The 20,529-nt window shown below is 38.1% G+C and overlaps 2 protein-coding genes across 3 annotated transcripts in view; both read left to right on the top strand.

The window, feature by feature from the left end:
- The first annotated feature begins 33 nt into the window (after positions 1-33).
- On the top strand, positions 34-3,463 carry hmgb3b (high mobility group box 3b). The gene is made up of 5 exons (XM_043221936.1): positions 34-156; positions 1,628-1,807; positions 1,895-2,037; positions 2,129-2,303; positions 2,591-3,463. The coding sequence occupies exons 2-5, from the start codon at positions 1,658-1,660 to the stop codon at positions 2,729-2,731; spliced, it is 609 nt and encodes a 202-aa protein (XP_043077871.1). The 5' UTR covers positions 34-156; positions 1,628-1,657; the 3' UTR covers positions 2,732-3,463.
- An 8,896-nt stretch (positions 3,464-12,359) lies between these two features.
- Positions 12,360-20,529, top strand: part of LOC122326828 (short transient receptor potential channel 5-like) — a 30,894-nt gene continuing 22,724 nt past the window's right edge. The window contains exon 1 of one of the 2 annotated variants that reach the window (XM_043222001.1): positions 12,360-12,748. The gene's annotated coding sequence lies outside the window, so the exon portion shown is untranslated. The remainder of the gene's footprint in view (positions 12,749-20,529) is intronic. The other variant, XM_043222002.1, reaches the window with a different exon arrangement.

Below are 20,529 nucleotides of genomic sequence, written 5' to 3'. Positions count from 1 at the left end.
AGGCTGTTTTAAATGCGTTCCGGGACTGGCCAATCAGGCAGGTCTCGTAGTCAGCTAGCGCGAGGCTGTGTGGTCTTCTACAGAGAGGAAGCGCGACTCGAGGAGGCCATTAGTGTGACTGAGGAGAAGAGACGACAGGACAAACATTAGCAGAAGGTATTTATAAAAGACTCCATTTTAGAATTTTTAACTGGGGAATAATATTCTCTTTACATTCTTTTTCTACTTATTAAAGCCTTTTTTGGTGTGTAAACATTTATATACAACCGTGTTTTCCTTTTAAGAACTAATTTACATTTAAAAGGCTTAACTGTGCTTTTATTTAGTTAGTTTTTAAGCTATTTTGCCTTGATTTACAGACTCGAAAAGCTGCATTTTTGTCTGTTAAACCGAAGTTGAGTGACGAACGTGCTTTTAAAATGGCTGGCGATGTAAAAATTTGCCTCAGAAATCACGGGGTGTTAAATGGCCTGAGAGGCTGTTGTGAAGTACACCGTGTGTCGTCGCTGAGTTTGCTTTATAATAGTTTTAGTTCGTTGCATGTTTTCTGGTTATGGAGAGCGTTGAGCTGTTAAAGCGCTGTTGACAGCCAGTGCCAGTCATGGCTGGTTTGCCTCTGCCTTTGTTATAAACGGGTTTGTGCCGGGCTCGAATTTGCTTATTCTACTATGGTGACGGTTTGGCTCATGAATATTAATAAACTCGCTGACGCTGCTACGTAAAACCGCTACAGCGTAATTTAAATATAATATTTATAAGGACTCCTTCTCCATAGATTGGTTAATTCGCTGGCTCACTAAGCACGCCCACCTAAATACGTCTACATCGCAACCAATCAGTTAGCCATGCGGGAGAAACGTCACGTTGCGTAATTAATATTCATGTCGCAAGCCTACGCTATAGTAGGGATTTTTAGCGTCAAGTGTGGAACTGGTAAAACTTTGCAAAAGCTGGCTTCCCAGCTCACTGTGTTTTAATAAACGGCTTTAAAAATTACTTGTCGACTTTTGAACGCTGATAGACGTGCCCTCGAAGCGTCTGCTGTGGAAACGGCGATCTGCAAGTCATTGTTCTTCGACGCTGATAGAGGCCATTTTAATGAATGGAGTGTGATTGAAGAGAAGCGGCCAGTCAGTCCTTCGCTTCGCACGTTACTGGCCTTCAAACTAGTCACGCGCGTTCACGACATCGTCTTTTGAAAATAATCGCAAGTTTTTAGCTGTACGGTTTAAAATAAAGTTTAGTTTCTGTCATCAGTTTGGACTTCGTACCGTGGAATATATAAAATGTCGTGTTTGAGGGTATCGTATATGGACGCGAACGGGTCCCCAAAGTAAATCGCATTAACTATTCTAAGGTAACTGAGTATTTTATAACAAACGAAGACATTAAACCACGCCCATAAAATGAATACCAAGTCACTCATGATTCTGTTTTTAAAAATAACCACAAACTCTCTAACGCAGTAAATGTTGCATAGGTGAGTTCTATGGCACGCTGTTAAGAGTCTCTATGTATGAAAAGATGCATTTTTTTTCCTTTGGAATCTGTGGCTTGTAATCATTTGCGTCCTCTCAGTAATGCACATTTTTTATTTTAGTTTATTAAATTGTCTGTGTATTTGTAGGTGTGGTGATAGCTGAGTGGCTTCTTAATCATGGCAAAGGGTGATCCAGGGAAACCCAAGGGCAAGATGTCCGCCTATGCCTATTTTGTGAAGACGTGCCGTGAAGAGCACAACAAGAAGAACCCTGGTGTCACAGTTAACTTCTCAGAATTTTCCAAGAAGTGCTCGGAGAGATGGAAAGTAGGTTATGCTTATCTGGGGTTTCTGTTAAAAAACAAATTTCAGTGAGCATGAATAAAGGCTACATGTACCTGCTATCCGTTTCAGACTATGTCGCCAAAAGAGAAGACTAAATTTGACGACCTGGCCAAACAGGACAAGGTCCGTTATGATCAGGAGATGTTGAGCTACAATCCAGGCAAGAAAGGTCGGAAGCAGAAGAAGGACCCTAATGCTCCAAGGCGGCCACCGTATGTGCTTCCAGTTTGAAGGCTTACTTCTAGAGCTCCTTTCACAGAGTCTACTTTGATTTCTTAAACGTTTGTCTCTTTTTATTCACAGGTCTGGATTTTTTCTGTTCTGTGCGGAACAAAGGCCCAACATCAAGGCCCAGAACTCCAGTTTGGGCATTGGAGATGTAGCCAAGAGGCTGGGAGAGATGTGGAACAATCTGTCTGATTCTGAGAAGCAGCCCTTCCTGTCCAAGGCCAACAAACTGAAGGACAAGTATATGAAGGTGGAGCATGATCTCGTGCTGTTCATTTGAGTGTGGATGAATTGATGATTTCTAAAAGATCAGGAGTAATTGGCTGCTGGAAATTCTGCTTTGGCATGTTTTAACTAGGGCAATAATCTTACGTTTTGGTAATACTTTTAATATTGCTGTGTTTTAGTGCATTCTTGATGAGCATAAGAGACTTTTTCACTGCTAGTACGTTGTGTGCATGTATATACATTTAGAGTGTATATGTATGAAATTTAATTGTAAAGTTCTCCTTGTGTGGGGTTTATTTATTTTTTTAGGACTTGGCCGACTACAGAAAAAAGGGAAAAGGAAGCGGAGGGGCATCATCTGCCAAATCCAAGCCGAAGGATGACGACGACGACGATGACGAAGATGAAGACGAGGAGGAAGAGGAAGACGACGACGACGACGATGATTAAAGAACTCGTTTCTCCTAATTGGGCAGTAGGTTATTTGTTCGCTGCCAGTTAGTTAAGTCTGGGTCTACGAGGTCTTGATGTCAAGGCTGCTATAAACTGATCACCAGTAGAGATGCCCGATGCATGCAAGCTCTGACTTTAGACAACCAACCTCTCTCAGTGCTGGGTTTGCTGGTGGTCCTGTTACAGCTTGCTATTAAACTGCATCAGCAAAATATTTACACCTTCAACAATAAAACCAAGTGGTAGCAGTGCATACTCTTTTAAAACTATTTAAGGTGGTGTGTTTCTGTACGGCTGTTGACTTTAGTTCTCTTTTTATTTTCTATTCTCCCAGCTTTCACCATGCACAGTTTGTTCATCTATTTAAGGTTCCGTTCTGTTTGGCCCCATAAGCTTCCTGCAATGTTGAAAGGATGTTTGTGAGTTGTGGTTATATTATTATTTGTGTAATTTTGACTGATTACATTGATAATTTTATGTGTGGAGAGTCTAGAGACATTTTCAGCTTTAACCAGAGGCAAGTGATGAGCTGTTAAGCTGGGAAAAGCTCTTATTTGCACATTTCAGTTATTCCTTTTTCTTTTTTTTATGTCTAGGTGACACTGTGATTTGAAATAAACATGGCATTTTTAGATCTCAAATGATTCAAGCGACTTTCTGCAAAATGTTTAATGTAGTGTAAATACTTGGGTTATTTGTCAATGTTATCAATAAAAGGACAAATGGTGATGGGTTTTATTTTATTTTAGTGGTAACTCTAACGCATTGTCTGCTGTTAGCCACTAGATGGCAATGGAGGGTGCCAATTAAACTTCAACAAGCTAGAGAAGGCATCAACACAACCAAAAATCCCGCAATGAAGTGCAATAGTATTCATGCAAGTTTTGCTCTCAACAGTAAACATGCCTTTTGTCCATCGCTATATGGACTAAATAGTAGCTATTTGGAAAGACGCATGCATCGATTAACAAAAAATTCACAAAGTAGTTCTGAATTGAGTCTATAAAAATATTTTTAGCATGTGGCGACGCAATGTGTCAAAAAGCCGTGAAAAGGCCCTCAGATATCCCCTGAGCGCTGGACCAAGCCATACATATTTAATGCGATGTCACCTCAGCTGTTTGGTTTGTGCTGCGAAAAGACATTGGAGAGTATAAAAGGAAAACTAAAATAACAAACTGCCAGCGACAGAGACGTGTGTCTGCCTCTAAATGCGCGCACGCGCAGTTGCTTAAAAATGCGGGATTGGTAATATAGCAATCCAAGTGGATTGTATTTAAAATAAAGATTTACTTTTAGCAATTTAAGTCGTTTTCCCCACAAAAATAAGTGCATGGAATGCATTAAACAGCTGCTTAAAAAAATCAATTATGGCGTAAGTTTGGTGTTATAGTAAATATCCACATTGTCTGTGTTATGAATGAGTCAAAAATTGCAAACGATTTTAGGTCTTATCTTTTATTAGCCGATAGTAAACACGTCACATGGTTTCTCTATTTGGGATGTTATAATTGGACATGAGCACCATTTTTACAGCAGATGAAAGACTTCACAGTCAACATGACAAGCTACAGTATCCGATATCAATATTGTGACTAAAGCGATATTGAATTCAGTTTTTCAGCGTCAGTATATGTATCTAGTGCTTCCATGCTCTTGTCTTCTGCAATGAATGGATTTAATATCGCATCATTTCTGCTCCAGACACTTTAACAGTAAAGCCTACTGTATCGTGTTTGACATAAAACTTTGCTGAAAGATGTACACAATCTTCGGCCTCACTGATATTTCATGCACTTTTAGTAAAAAGGCCTTTAATTCTATAAATGTCAACATGTGTCAAGTCACTTGAAACAAAGAGCTGTAAAAGCTGAAAATATTCAGTTGGGGGAACATCTAGCAACTGATTGAGTTTATTGGCATCAGGTCTTTAACATGATTAACGGTAAAGAGATGCGTTAGAGAGGCAGAGCCTAGACAGAGTGGCATCTGATATGTAAGGGATAACCAACGACTAGCCTTGCATTAAAAGGTTTTAAATGCACGACGTGGGGGCTAAAAACCGCTTATACTATGGTCTTTGCATAGTTATAGACTGGTAAGTTAAAACTAGTATTGCTCTCGAAGCGCAATATTTGACCGGAAGGGTAAAAAATTACCCAGTTACAAGTTCAAATCACAGCGATGAAATAGTGCGGTAAGATCACATTTATTTTAATAAATTACATAATTTATTTGAAATAATTATCGATTGGAAGAGAGAGAGAGAGAGAGAGAGAAGAGAGAGACCTGCATCTGTGCGTCGTAGCGTGTGTGTGTGTGTGTGTGTTTGTATTTGTGTGTGCGCGATCTCTCTCTCCCTCACTGCGTGCATCAATTAAAGCAGCGCATTAATATAGATCGGTGAATAAACTGACCTGGAACTACTTGTGTATTAAACGGTTTTACGGCATACCTGCAAACCAATCAGAATTCAGTACTGTGACAGACCATGGAATAACATGTGTTCTATGTAGGCAGTGTTATACAGTTGTAAAAATCTTATTGATTTAAATTACAAGCTGAGAGTTTGCATTTCTATCATTTCGGCCATATAAATAAAGGCATTTGCAAAACAACATGACAAAAGTTAGCTTACTCTTACTCTTTTGTTTAGCTTTATTTTATTTTCAGTTGTTTCTGCTCCATTTTCTGAAAAGCACTCACCCTAAAAGTCAGTGTTTTTCAGACGATCTTTTCTGTGCAACACCTGCGCCGTTTTCCTAAATCTGATTCAATTTTTAAAATCTCATCGAATATCCTTTTTCGCTCCGTAATATCCAAGATCCCGCAAGTAAATTGGCCTTTAATTTAATATTAAAACCTAAAACAAAAACACAACGATTATTATACACTCCGTACGCTTAAGAAACACAACCCAGCTAGATGCTAACATTAAAAGATTAGCCACAATCTACACAGGACTAGTTCGCATGTTGTTTCCGTGGATTGGGCCTACCTAACAAGATTCCCGAATCCCATACATCACCCTCCAGCATATCCGCCAGCCCTCCTGTCTTCCATCGATTTATGCTAACAGCGCATTAGCTTTATTCGGTTCATCAAGGCTGCTACATAATAGATTGACGAGAACATAAAGTACGCTAGCACGAGACCAATTATTTGTGGAAGGCTCATTTTCACTCCATTATTGTCTGTCAGGCTCATATCTGGAGTAGATTTAACGCCCTGACAGAAACGTTGTAAAATCCTTCGCTTAAAAGTCAGGAGAGCTTATTAATAGCACGTCACTTCAGGCTGCATTTTTTTAGGTCAAAGACAGATTTGAAGAGAAATAATTGATGCGACCTGCTATAGAATCGGAAATCCGCTGCATGAGCCACACTGTTGCTGTTGTTCTGTAAGAGTGCGTAATGCTTTATCGACCGGAGGCCCGTGCCCCTGTCATCACCTCGTCTGATTGCCCCTTCCTTCCCAAGAGGCTTTGCACCCACCAGAATGAATCAGCAGGGCGCAATCACTAACTTTAGGATCTCTTCTTCGCTCAAATACGTTTTAACGTTTTAATGAAGCCCGATGCTAATGCACAGACGCACTGAAGGAAATTCATCCATCGACACGCATCCTGCTGATCCGATCAGCGTATATGACACGCACTGGCGTCGAGTTGCCCGTGGTGCGCGTTAATGATGCTCCGTCAGCGCTGGAGATCAATTGAAGCTAATGAGGTGATGCTTTTCCTGCTCAGGCCCCCGAACGGAAAAATAAAGCTCGGCTCGGATTTTCTTCTCGTTCTGACAGTGCCGTCATTCGCAAGTGATGCTGTTGGGAAAAGCTCAAGATTCGATAATTTCGTAAATTTTGGGGGGAAATAATGACTTTTCCAAAAATATATATTTTTTTAAAAAATATATTTTTGATAGCATAGTCAGGGTGTTATAAATGTTAATATTGATACTTTTACTCGTAAAATAATAAGAGTAATAAACACATTTTTTGAGACAGAACAGAATCTATAGAAGATTTATTAATATATGTAACATTACATGGACAGATAGACAGATAGATAGATAGATAGATAGATAGATAGATAGATAGATAGACAAACTTACAGATAACTAGATGGATGGATGCACGGACAGACAGATAACTAAACAGATAGATAGATAGATAGATAGATAGATAGATAGATAGATAGATAGATAGATAGATAGATAGATAGATAGATAGACAGACTGTCAGACTTACAGATAGATAGAGAGACAGACAGACAGAGATAGATAGATAGATAGATGGATGGATTTAATGTAAGACTTGATGGTGAGACTTTTACTGAAATACTAAGGTTTTTCAAATCATATAAAAGCAATATGAATTACAAAGAATGTATTTCTTAATTAAATGTTTACTTCTAAATAAACAAGGTTCAAACGGCATGTTTCTTTACGTTCATTTCACATCGGTGGGTAAATATGTATGTCTTTTCACTTGAGTTTCGAGAACTTGAGTTTGTTTTTTAATTTGCAAATATAACGCAAAATGAATGTCGCAATCCCTTCGGTTAAACGATGCCACACAGAGAACAACATTTCCTAGCGCATTGATCATCATGTGTTTGCAATCATTTCAGGCATTTAAAAGGTAATTAAGACTAATTGCTATCGGTGAGAGAAACGGATATCTCACACATGACAGATGACTCCAAATATTCATAACAAAGATCAACGACTGATATGCCAAGGACCTGATCTGAACCGAGGAGGACTGTGAGAAATGTGCCATTTGTATGGATTTCTCCTCAAGCCTGTGCTCAGAGAATCTGTAAAAGATCACTTGCTTTCCACCTTGAACTCACGTGACCTTCATAGCAGCCCTCAATATATTCCTGTCATTTACAACATTTATCTAAACCTACCGTACCTTTCAGAAATCTCGTATGCTCTCAGAGCCTTCATTTATTCGTTCGAAAATACAGTAAACAATAATGCTGTGAATTATTATAAGTTTTGTTGCATTTCTGAAAATAGTTGTATACTGGCTTTTATGAAACCATGTTTTTAATATAGATTTTTTGATGAATGCGAAGTTCAAAACAACGCCGTTTATTACAAGTACATGTTTACGCAGGTATATTAAGCGGGCACACTCGAAACCCCCCAGTGGTTTTTTTGTATGTTTGGTTGCAGGGCAATTTCAAATGAATGAGTTTTTGGTCAAGTGGAGTGAACTTCTGCAGACGTGCCCTGATGAGTGTGCAGGAAGCGTAACCCAGCTCTAATGACTCCCACAGGCTAGCGTTGCCCATTCCAGCAGGTGGTTATGCGCCGTCATTATTTTTCCCTCCTGTCGAAACTGCAGTTTCCGTGACAGATGCACCTGCCGTTCAGATATTTTTGTCTTGATTTATGTCATTTCTGTTCTTATAGGTTTCTGTAAGGTAAAGGAGAGCAGGTCCACCTGTGCGTACAAGATGGCTGAGCGCGGCACAAGCGTGGTCAAATCGTTCGTGAATGTAGATCCTGTTGCAGACGTCTAAAGGCGAAAATCTTTGATTCGTAATTAGCGACATTAGCGTGACGGCACGATGTCGCACCGTCAACATTTTGAAGAATTATGTTTGTCCATACGGTGAAAGTAAATGGGTAAAAAAAACTAACAAACAAAAAAAGTATTATATAGTTTGGCATAATCTTTCATTAGTATTTCGTAGAGAAAAAAATCGACGCTTCACATTTTTCATTGCTTTTTAAACTTGCTGTGCCCCTAAAACTGATATTTAGTCATAATATCTGTAAAAAAAAAAAGTTTCTAGCATAAAAAAAGTGTTCTGAAACAAAAGATACAAATGACCTTCTACTTGATGGTAAAGACGTTTTTTTTTTCAAAATATGAGAAAAAAATTAGTTTTTTATGTTCAGGTAAATCATTTCTCAAAAACAGACTGTCTTAAAGGAGACCTATTATCTCCCTTTATGCAAAATCTAAGTCTTAGGTGTCTCCTGTACAGTTTCAGATCAAAATACCCCACAGAACATATATTATATCGGAAGCGTTTATGTCTGTGAAGGTAAACAGCTGGGAAAGAAACCTCACGTTCATATTAGATCAATGTGGCCTCATACAGTCAATAAATCAATAAATCCACTGCTCTGAGGCCGAGACTATAGTCAGTGGCGCCGAACAGTTTAATTAAATCTATATTTATTCTCTTTTCTTTTATCATTTTATTTTTCGCTTTATAAAAAAAAAAAACAATCCTGTGCTCTCGGCGTTCCAGCCCACTGTTGCAGTTTCTCCATCTGTCCCTTTTCTTCTGACGGTCTCTCCCGTGCGTCGAGATTTTTTTTTGTGCCAGCGGCAGCCTGATTCTCCACAATCCCGACAAGTCTTCAGCTGCGAAAGCAAAAGATTTCCCAAGTGTCCGTGACAGACTAAGCCGATTGTCTCAATGTGTGGCCCGTGTCAGGATTGGAGCTCTGTCGCAGCTGGACGCAGCCTCTCGCCTCTTTTTATTTCTCTCAGGTGATCTCTCGCTATTTAAATTCACCATTAGGATTCAGTTCGGCGGTTTTCGCCATCATTATGTGAACGGCAGCAAGAGTGTCGCGTTAAAGTTTTAGGCAGGCTTATGTTGTAGGAGGTTTTTCCTGCCACTGTCGGCTTTGGATTCTTCACGGAGGCACTAAACCACTACTTTTTGGTAAAGCTGCTTCAGGAGGATTTGTATTGTTAAAGTCCTATACAAAATCAGTTTAATGACTTAAAGGCTAATTATATGAATCAACATATGCAGCTCTGTTCCAAAATCTGCCTACATGCGGCTTAAAACATCATAGACGTGCTTCCAGCATGAAGGAATAATTATACAGCTTTCTCGGATGCTGCTGTATTTTCCATGGAGAGGAAAATCCTATTATGCATCATAACGTAAAACTGATATCTAATTTTTGTAAAAAATATAAAAAAATCTATAACTTTATTCAGCAAGGATGCATTAAAAAGAATCTATCAATCTATATACTTTTATAGGCCTGTATACATTTTATATATATATATATATATATATATATATATATATATATATATATATATATAAAATTTTATTATATATTATATTTATTTATTATATATATTTTTTGATATTTATTTATTATATAGTATTATATTTTTTTAAATATGTTTTTGTTTAATTCTATTTTCGATTTTTGATCAAATAAATGCATCAAGTAAATTTGCATAAAACGTCGTTAAAACATGTTTAAAATTCTTACCAACCCCAAACAGTGCAAATAAGAAACGTTATAACGTTATAAAAATATATAGCACACCGAACATTATCTAGAAGATACTTTGACCGGAGATCAAGTGATTCAAGTTAAATTAATTGTAGAAAAAAAGTGAAGAATAAGAAATTTGAGGGTCGTCTTTGTAAACACTGTAATTATAGTATGTGAAGGACTGGCTACCGCTGTCGAAAGCTCATACATTATACATGCCATAGCCCACGGCCGCAGCAGACATGATGAATAACCCACCAGGGATTACAACACCGAGGTTATTATAGCAACTCTGAAGAGTACTGATTTCTTCAATAAAAGTTTGATAAGATAACTGGACACTGGAAGCGTTACGTAATTATACACCGTATTAGTAAATGGAAAGAAATTGACTCTGCAGTGTTCATTATGCAAGTGTGGTTATAAGGGATGCACTATTAAACCAGATGAACATTAGCGCGCCGATCTGACGGAAACCTCGGGGCTCTCCCAGCAGCCATCCAGCCATCATAAATGCAATTCAGAGCGAATGAGGATCATCGGAACGATTTTTTTGTCGTTGCTGTTTCGTTTAAGTGATTTCGTCTTCTAAAATTCGGTAGGAGCGATGCAACTGCACACAAATGAGACGGTTTGTGTAAGAGTGCAGAGTTTTAATGAACCATCATAGCTCAAATCATTCGCGACTCTATATATTGACTCTATATAAGAAATGCTCGGAGATGCAGGAGACTTTGCTCTCATTTTGATCTTTGTTGACCCTGGAACAACATTGCGATTAACCAATCGGATTCGAAGACGTTTAGGCTTACAATCATCATTTATCTATCATTTCCTCTGATTTTAGGCATTGCTCATGGGTAAGGTTAGGTTTAGGTGTAGAGATGTGGTCAAAATGCAGTTTTTGGATTAAAATGCTGTTCCAGGGTCAACAAAATGACCAAGGAACACATCGAACTCAGCAAAATCAGGACAGGCCATACTGCTGATGTTTAAAAAAGAACCGATATTTTAATTTGATCGATATTTTCTTTCCCAAAGGACGCTTCACATCATGGACGATAACTGCATTTCTTAGAATAGTGATGTTCAGATTCAGATATTCAAAAAACATCTTAAACCTTCAGATTTTGACATGTTTGCAGGAAAAAACATGCTTTGAAGTTGTTCAGATCACAACGAAATCACGTAAGACACATGAAAAGACGTGACAAATCAAAACCTGTTCATAGGGACGGCTGAAACAGGATCAAATATATTGGAAATATTGCCGATACGCAAATAGTCTGAACTGAAATAAATCAAATCTGGTCAACTGTGTGGAGCTTAATGTAAGCAAAATATAACCGATTAAACTCTAATTAAGATTGATACAATTAATTTTTTTAAATGTTATTGGTAAATGTGGAAATATCTTCCACTTTGCAATTATAACCATTATATTTCATCTGTTATCACAGAATGTAATTTTGGGTTACGCATACTTGTGATTGTTACAATGTAATTACACAGATAAGAACTATTATTAATTAACAATTACCATTAATTAAAGTACTTATTATAGGGTTTGGTGTTGGTTAGTTGCTTTTAATTATGTATTAATTATGCCGATTTTTTACTAATGTTATAATTCGTTTTACGTCATTTATCTAAATGATTTATTACACTTTCTTATTAAAAAAAGTACACTGTAAATGAATGTGCTTTCTGTTTTTATGGCAATCCTTTTCCCTCGTTGTTTGTTATGGAATATACTGTAACATTCGCTATTAAATATGCAAATATAATATGCTACAATGATTAATTATATCTAGTTTGGTTGCTAGTAACCGCCTCAAACAAACACTCAAAACGTCTTAGCGAAATAGAAATAGTGCATCCAAGTGGTTATTTTAAAATATAATAATGTAGGACGGAGACAGAGCCTGTTGTTGATTTCGGATGAAGCACAGACGAATGTGAGCTTGCTGATTGTGGATGGGTTAAGGGAAAAAAATGGATTGTGACTGAACTTGTACCGAACTGATACTCACTGCGTATGTTTAGAACGGCGCTAAGCGCCACACGCCTGTCTGGTTCTCCATCCAAACACCTGCACCCAGAGAAGAACGCTCAGGAGAGAAACCTCAAACAGCGCACTAATGTCAGGGGAGAAATAGAGCAGCGCTGCTAGTTCTGTAAGACGAGGAACAGACAGGCAGGATTTGAGATGACAACAAGCACAAAAACAACCTGGGTGCCGGAGAGGAGGGGAGAGAGAATGGAGAAGGGGAACTGGAAGGGAGGGAGGGAGACACAGAGACAGAGAGAGGAGGGTGAGGTGGAAAAAGGAAGAGAAAGGGAAAAAAACAGACAGCCAGAGCGGCACAGAGACAGACAGAGGTAGAGCAGGGGCAGGAGACGCACCACTCCATCCGGCAACCATGACAACCGAGGCAAGCGCGCGCCAAGCCCTCGTACCCTCACGCCACCGATAACACGACCCGGAACGCTTCGTCCGTTCGGGTCCTTTCACCTGGGGTTAATTCTGCTCTCTCCTGCCGTTCATCAGGGTGGGCTGAACCCGGATCAAAGCCGACAGCCGGAGACCCGTCGACGGAGTCCCCGAGGTGGGCTTAATAACGCTCAATGGTCCTCCTCCGGAGCCAACGACCTGCCGGCAGACTCGGAGACGGAATTGTCTTGAAAACCGCCCGCGAGACCGAGGAGACAAAACATGTAAGCCGCATGACACGGGGTGAGTGCACTTTCTGGGTTTCGCATGCGGAAAAAATTTCAATCACTTGGAAAGGTTTACGGATTTGCAGCGCGTTGCAGAAGGCGCAGCGCAGAAGTGAAAAAAATGCACGTTGGATATATTTGGTGATTATAAACCTTTCTAAGCTGATTTTTTTTTTACAAAGATTTACTTAGACTATTCAGAATATGGACATGCCAAAAACAAAAAAACAAAAAACGAAACATTTTAGTGTGGCGGCCGTCTGTGGCAGTCAACAGGTTATTAAGACTTTAATGAATCTCCCACAGCGATGCTCCATGGCTTGTCCTCAGGAAACAGGACCATGTGTCCCCATGATTTGCTACTGATATAATTAGCAGGACACTGAACTTAGCCACAATTGTTAACAGATTGAACTCTATTTAAGGTGATTTGCAAAAGAAAGGTAAACTATTTTACGATTTATGGGAATTTCAGATTTTTTGCATATCCTCATTCATAACAAACTGCTTGCATAAAAGGTAAATTTGAATAGAATTTCAGTTCTGCTTTATTTTAAGGTGTTGTTGTTACAGTGTAGTTACACGTGTAATTAGTGTTTGTTAGTTGCTTTAAATTATGCATTACTTTGTCTTTTTTATTTGTTCAACCACGTTACACTGTATATTTTCTAAAATGATCTGGCTCTTTAAGCTTGTTAGGCTCAATAAGTCATATTTGGTAACATTTTATTCTAAGGTGCTCTTGTTATGTTACATATTTTTACTACTGTAACAACAATAAACGATGTGTAATTACGTGCAAATAACCGTAAGCCAAACCCTAATCCTAACCCTAACCAAATCTAGTAAGTGGATGCAGTTAATTTAATATTACTGAGTATTTAAATGTATAATTTTACTGCAATAAGGACTCCTTAAAATAAAGTATAACCAATTTTATTGTAACTGCCACAAAAATAATAACTTTTAAATGTCATGACACTAAACAAGGAAGATAAATGTAATCAATAAAATGCAATAATAATCATTGTTATAATTATGATAATGCACATTGTAATTTAAAAAATGAATGTGCATATATATATATATATATATATATATATATATATATATATATATATATATATATATATATATATATGTGTGTGTGTGTGTGTGTGTGTGTATATTTGTGTACACACACACACACACACACACACACACATATATATATATATATATATATATATATATATATATATATATATATATACACACACACACACACACACACACACATTAGAAATATTTATACAAAAACTATTTTTAACATTTATTTATTATATAGAATCCATAAATATCAGCTTTTCCTGACAATGGTCCAGAAAGTCAATTGAGGAAACCTTTGACAGCATTGACAAAAATATAGCCCATGAGTATACAAGAAGCTAAAAAAAATCTTCAGTAATACAGTATGTAGGTTAACAGCACGTTGCACTCATGGTCACAGGTGTACTTTGATACACTTGACTTCTGCTTTCAGAGTTCTGGCTCGGATCAACCTATGTGTAAATAACATGACATTTCAAGGTTGCTTTCGCACATTATGTAACACCATGTGGGTCAGCATCTTTACAGTTCATTTCTGAATACAGACCATCTTTGCCTGCTCGTTTCGTTTGCCTCTTAATATTACTGAAATAAGATGTTCTTCATATGAAAGGTTTCCATGAATGTCTCACAAATGTGAAACCGTAACACAGCAACAAGGTGTGAGTCAAATGCTCAATTATCACTAAATGTGCGCTAGATAATTGGCTCATTAGAGTAAATGGTGTATGCTTGTTGCTTAACAGTGCGCATTCAAATTATTAAGCAGATTTTTCATAACAAAACTGGAAATGGTATCCCAGTTTAAGAAGGAGACTCAAAACCACCCAAAACCTTGACTTGACTATGAAGTGAATGAAGAACAGCTCTACACAAATATCATTTTTGCTGCGTTCAGAATAGAATATGCACAGTATGTACTCTATACGTGTGTTTAAAATGAACTAAATTCCCCCAAATAACAGTAAACATTAATTTATGTTAATGTTTTTAACTCCAGCACAATCAGTATTGTCACAATGGAAATGAAAGGTTGATTTGAGCACGTTCAATTAAAGGATATGGTATTTCATACAGCGTGTACTTTACATTAGTTCATCCCATTCATACAGAATAGTTGCAATACACTATGCATACTGTATGCCACAAAAACATCAAGAATAGTACGTTAGTATACAATTCCGAACACATTCCTCTTGTCTTTGTGTTTACTGCAGTGATAAAAGCTCTGTAATTTTGTAGCACTGTGATGATAATGGCACTGATGACTAATAATGATACTGTAACGCCGCCTGGGATCATATTAGTGTCACCTTAGGAATACAACGTTTTATCACAGAACAGCCATCTGACATCACCTCACTACACCCTGTTGTCAGTATACCCGAAACCAGTCCGGCTAATGACCCTGTTCTGTGGTGACAACCGTATACAGGGCTCCTGTCGCTATGAGTCACTTCGACGAAGAGGTGTTCGGGTTTTACACAGACAAGCCCTCTCGTCTGCTGTCATTGATGCTCTGTGAGAAACAGCAGAGAAGGGATTGTGACGCAGGTCGGCTCTGTAGAGTTAACGGCGATCAGTACAGTGAGAGGGAGAATGGAAAAAGATTTCTGCGCTGCGGAATTGCTAACTGGCTTCCCCACGCTCTAGTAAACAGCTGCCTGTGCCTAATTAGCGTTTCGAACCGAATGTCTGCACTGTGTGTGGGCTCCAGTCTCAAAAACACTCTCACTGTTACGTCCAGCTGACGCTTTTACCTAATACAGACCGCCCTGATGCTGCCTGTGTGACTGTCGACTCCTTTCTTTTCTCCTCGAGCGCCAGGATTCCTGAGAAGTTAATGGCCAGGTATACTTCATTTTCCACGGTGTACTCCGTTGAGCACACAAGACCTTTCAAAGTAGGCTCCGTCGACGCATTCTAGTGGATTTTTAGTTTTAAGTGCTCGAATCAGCACGATTTTTATTCGCGCACGGACAAAAGCAACTATGGGAGTGATCTTGTCAAGGAAGGTTTACACAGCAGGGTCGCCAGGTGCACGAAACTAAACCAGCCCGGCCGCTTTTCAAAACTAGCCCAATCACATTTTTTTCCACTTTGTCGATTTGAACAGAACCAGCCTGCGAATGACTTTAAAGACTAAAATAGCATTGTCCAAATCATGCCTATGTGGTCCATTCTGGCAGGTGATTTGTCTTTCCAAATCAGAACATTCTGGAAATTCTGACATTTTGAATTTAATAAATTAAAAGACTTTCAAGTCACCTGAGCCAATGTTTTATTCGCAGTGGAACATAGATAAAAAAATAACATACGTTTAAACTGAAAAATGTTACACTTTTATCCACCAAATGAGTTCATTTCAAATTCGATGCCTGCTACAGGTCTCAAAAAAGTTAGCACGGGGGCAACAAAGGGCTAGAAAAGCAAGCAAGAAATTTTGAAAAGACTCAACTGGGAGAACATCAAGCAGCTAATTAAGTTAATTGACATCAGTTATGCAACATGATTAGCTATATGTGGGATGTCTTAGAGAGTCTCTCAGAAGTGAAGATGGGGAGAGGCTCTCCGATCTGTGAAAGAGTGTGTAAAAAGATTGTGAAATACTTTACAAATTGCAAAGGCTCTGCAAATATCATCATCTGCAGCGCATAATATCATCAAAAGATTCAGAGAAACTGGAGAAATCTCTGTATGTAAGGGACGAGGCAGAAGACCTTTGTTGGATGCCCATGGTCTTCAGGCTCTCAGATGACACCGCATCACTCATCGGCATGGTTCTTTCATTGCTATTACTAAATGGACCCAGGAATACTTCCAAAAACCATTGTCGCTAAACACGATCCTCCGTGCCATCTGCAGACGCCAACTAAAGCTCTATCGTGCAAAAAGGAAGCCATATGTGAACATGGTCCAGAAGCGCAGTCGTGTCTTGTGGGCCAAGGCTCATTTAAAGCGGACAGTTTCCAAGTGGAAAAGTATTCTATGGTCAAACGATCCCAAATCTGACATCCTTGTTAGAAATCACGGACAACATGTGCTTTAGCTAAAGAGGAGGGTGTTATCAGCATTCAGGTTAAAAGACAGCATCTGTGATGGTATATCTTTCACCAGAGAACATTTTGCGCATCATGAAACAAAAAAAAACTTCAACAACAGTCACAAACACTGGAAACCTATATCAGGCATCAAATTCCAAAATCAAAGCTCCAGAAATCATAACCTGAATGCCCAAACATCTTTAAACTGTTTTTAAAAGATGACGAGATATAGCAGACCCATCATCAAATTTGTGCATACATTTATTTAAAACACTTATGTTATCTATGTTCTATTGTAATATAATATTGTCTGATTTTATTTTAAATTCTTTTAGGTTTTAGGTTTGGTAAGTATTTCACTGTAATGTCGCAGAAATAAAAGCTACTTAAAAACAGAGTTTTGTCACTCGTTGCATATCACGGTCGCAACTGGTTAAGACAAAGCATCTCATATTCCCAAGTTTGCCAGTTGTCCTTTCCATTTCCTAGCTTGTCCCAGCATCTAAAGGAACATTTTGAGCAGAATTTTGAAAAACCTGCTTTTAAAATATCATGGCAGCAGCCCCCACTCACATTTCCAATCAGTTTCACTTCACTGCTGAAATAGATATGCTTTGGAACCTATTACCCGTGCAGTCCTTATTTAAAAGTTGTGATTCGATAGAATATAACTCATGTAGGCCTAGATCTATATGCATCTAAAAAGTTCTGGAAAAAAAACCTGACACTCATGGCATCCAGCGCATGATGTTTAAATCTCTGTCACGGTTCACTATGTTCTCACAGAGTTATATAAAATTAGAACATCTAGCTTCTTGATTGTCATGTATCAAGAAAGGCTATACATGATGACTGATCATGGTCTAAGCTAATGCATATGCTCTGAAAGGGACAATATTTTTACATCATTTAAATGATTATATTCTCCATGTTCATAAAATAGGGCCCAATTTACTGTGTTAATATAAAGACATTTTTCATATACCCTTATTCTCTTGCATGCTCTCCTGCACCCAGTGACTGAAATCTGGTGCAAAAAGCTTTGAATCCTGTTGCCTTAAAAGCTTTCACATGCTCAAGTATGGACATTTTTTAACAACTTTTTTCCCCTTTTAATCATTGCTTTTCCCTTAAAGATATATTCTGCGTTTACTACAAATTTAGTAAGCCTTCATAGTATGTGAGATTTTCAATAAATGACAATGTCTTTCGTACTATTCTGGGCCTTGACAGTCTTAATTTCTTCGGCAGTCAATGGGACAGTAACAATTAGTCTAATAGTTTTCATCCAAAATATCCTAAATCGTGTTTTGAGCACAAACAAAACTTTCGTTCTTCATTATAAGAAGTAATTGGCTGAACTGCAAATAGGTAGGCTAATTCTGATACACACGATGACTGTCCATCATTATATTTTTATATGTATGTAGCCTACATAATAGTATTTTTTCACACTGTAATCCTTTAGTTTTTTAATATTTGGCATGTGAGGCGCATTTACTATTAATGCGCTCTTTAATTACCAAAATAATACTGCGCCATTGCACAAACGGGCGCAAATGCATTTGCTAATTAAACCACACGGCGCTGGTTGACGATTAGCGAGTGATTACCATTGAAACACATTTTAACATTTTTATGAAATGGCCCCAGTATCCCTTTTTCGCTCTCCATCTTCCCCTTGTAAATAAGATTGCTCTTGTAGAGCCAGCTCTATTAAATAATTAAAGAAATATTTTCTAGACCTCGTGGTCCGTGCTGATTCCTGTCATACAGTGGCTTGGCATTTTGAGGTAGATATTCGAAAAAAGGATCTGGTGCGCTACATCTGCTCCGAAACGATACGAAAAAGCGAGCTTATCTGTGCATACGCATTCTTCGATCTCTCGTCAGGATTCAGGCCAGCGAAGAAAACCTAACATTTATAATCTCCGAATCACTGCTCCGCTGCATTAAACTAGCAAGAAGGCGAAAAAGGGAGGAAAACACACAGCTGCTGTGGGAGATCAGTGTGAACTCAAATATGTGTTCACACTAAACGCCTGCAGATGCTCATGGATTGCAATCAATGAATCCAGTCGCTCTGGGATGTTTCTTTGAGCGTGCAGAGAGCATGACGTTGTTTCTCTGGCTCTCTCTTCTCTGTCAAGTCATGCCATTTTATCACAATGTCAGAATCGAAGTGCTAAGCTAGTTCTTCTTATAAAAGCAGCTCAGCTTCCGCTTATAGCCGGAGGCAGAGGTCCGTATGGCCCACCAGAGATTTCTGCGTTCGCTGTTTGTTTCAAATGAGTAATTCCTGTTGTTGAAACATGCATCTCTTACTCCCTCTATAAACAGTTTTTACGAATCACTGTTTGTTAGTTAGCCTGAACTTACTGTTGACGGTAGGAGAGCATTTAGTTCAATTGAACTTTAGATTAGCATTCAAGAGATGGCAGTAAACCTGTACTTTAAATAATGTCCTTTGTTAATAAATCAAATTAAATAAAAAAACAAGACGCTTAAAGGCATATACTCTTTCATCTCAAAGAAATACATACGACTACTTAAATGCATAAATATGCTTGTGAGTAAATGATGACGAAATTCATTTTTGGGTATTCCTTTACATTTAATTGAAATGCATAAATATCAAAAATCCCATTCAACACCATTACAGCCAACATAAATGTGTGTGATCGCCATTTGATCATCTTCATAGGCTGAACAAAACAGGGTGTTGATCAATAAACATTGCCTTATCATCACTGGAACACTGTAAAAGGAAACTGGCCTTTTCAATGAGCTTGATTAATGTGTTACGCAACCCAAAGAGACAGATTTTGCGCTGTTTCCATCTTGAACTGTTCAACCATGTATACGTTAGCGACAGCATTGGTTCTGTGCGCACGCCCTGCCAAACCACTCTAATGAACTAAGGTGTCTGTCCAGGTCTCCAAACATGCTGAATAAAACATGGGTCGATTCCCTGTGGAAGCCTCGTTTAGCTTTCATGAAGCAGTGAGGTGTGAAGTACAACAGCAAACGGGGAAAACACACGGCCTCTGTTCTACCATAATCAAATAATGAAATGCTCGCAGACACGAGTATAAAGTGCATCAAATAAAATTTTATGATATTCAAATTGACTGGATCACAGTAAAACTGGGCAGCTGACTTGCTTTTGGCAAGGTCCACAAATCCTCACGCCAGGATGGTTGAATTGCTGCAGCAAACTCGAGAGTGCTAATATTTGTTCAAGGCCAGAGCTTAAAAATGTAATTTTATGTATCCCACGATTGACCGACAATCCTTACTTCTTATGGATCGGCAATCACAACTTTGAAGTTTCAAATGAATGATGCTCTTTGAAATTGTACGTTTTTTAATTATTTTATGCCGGTTGTGAGGGTTACATTTTTTTATGTTTAGTTTTGTACGATTTTACAACATTTAACATTTCATTCATATTATTGTACATGCAATTGTACGCATATTTACAGGTATTTTTACGTTCAACTTCATTATTTCAAATTTAATTTTATATTTAATTGATTAAAGATTTTACATTATTATTTAATGTTACATTCGTGTGGTTTAATTCATGTTACATCATATCATCAACATTTAAATTGAGGTGATCATGTTATTTTACTTTAAACTGTGGACAAGTAAAATAATT

Source organism: Puntigrus tetrazona, chromosome 21 (genome assembly GCF_018831695.1).
Source record: "Puntigrus tetrazona isolate hp1 chromosome 21, ASM1883169v1, whole genome shotgun sequence".
Classification (NCBI taxonomy): domain Eukaryota; kingdom Metazoa; phylum Chordata; class Actinopteri; order Cypriniformes; family Cyprinidae; genus Puntigrus; species Puntigrus tetrazona.
Note: the sequence above shows the minus strand (reverse complement) of the source record. Positions and strands in the feature narration are given on the sequence as shown.

What these genes read in the sequence shown, in the direction of transcription:
- hmgb3b (XM_043221936.1), top strand. Translation starts at nt 1,658, where the DNA reads ATGGCAAAGGGTGATCCAGGGAAACCCAAGGGCAAGATGTCCGCCTAT. An exon ending in AATGCTCCAAGGCGGCCACC is followed by an intron (nt 2,038 to 2,128) that starts GTATGTGCTTCC and finishes TTTTATTCACAG; the next exon opens with GTCTGGATTTTTTCTGTTCT. An exon ending in TGAAGGACAAGTATATGAAG is followed by an intron (nt 2,304 to 2,590) that starts GTGGAGCATGAT and finishes TTATTTTTTTAG; the next exon opens with GACTTGGCCGACTACAGAAA.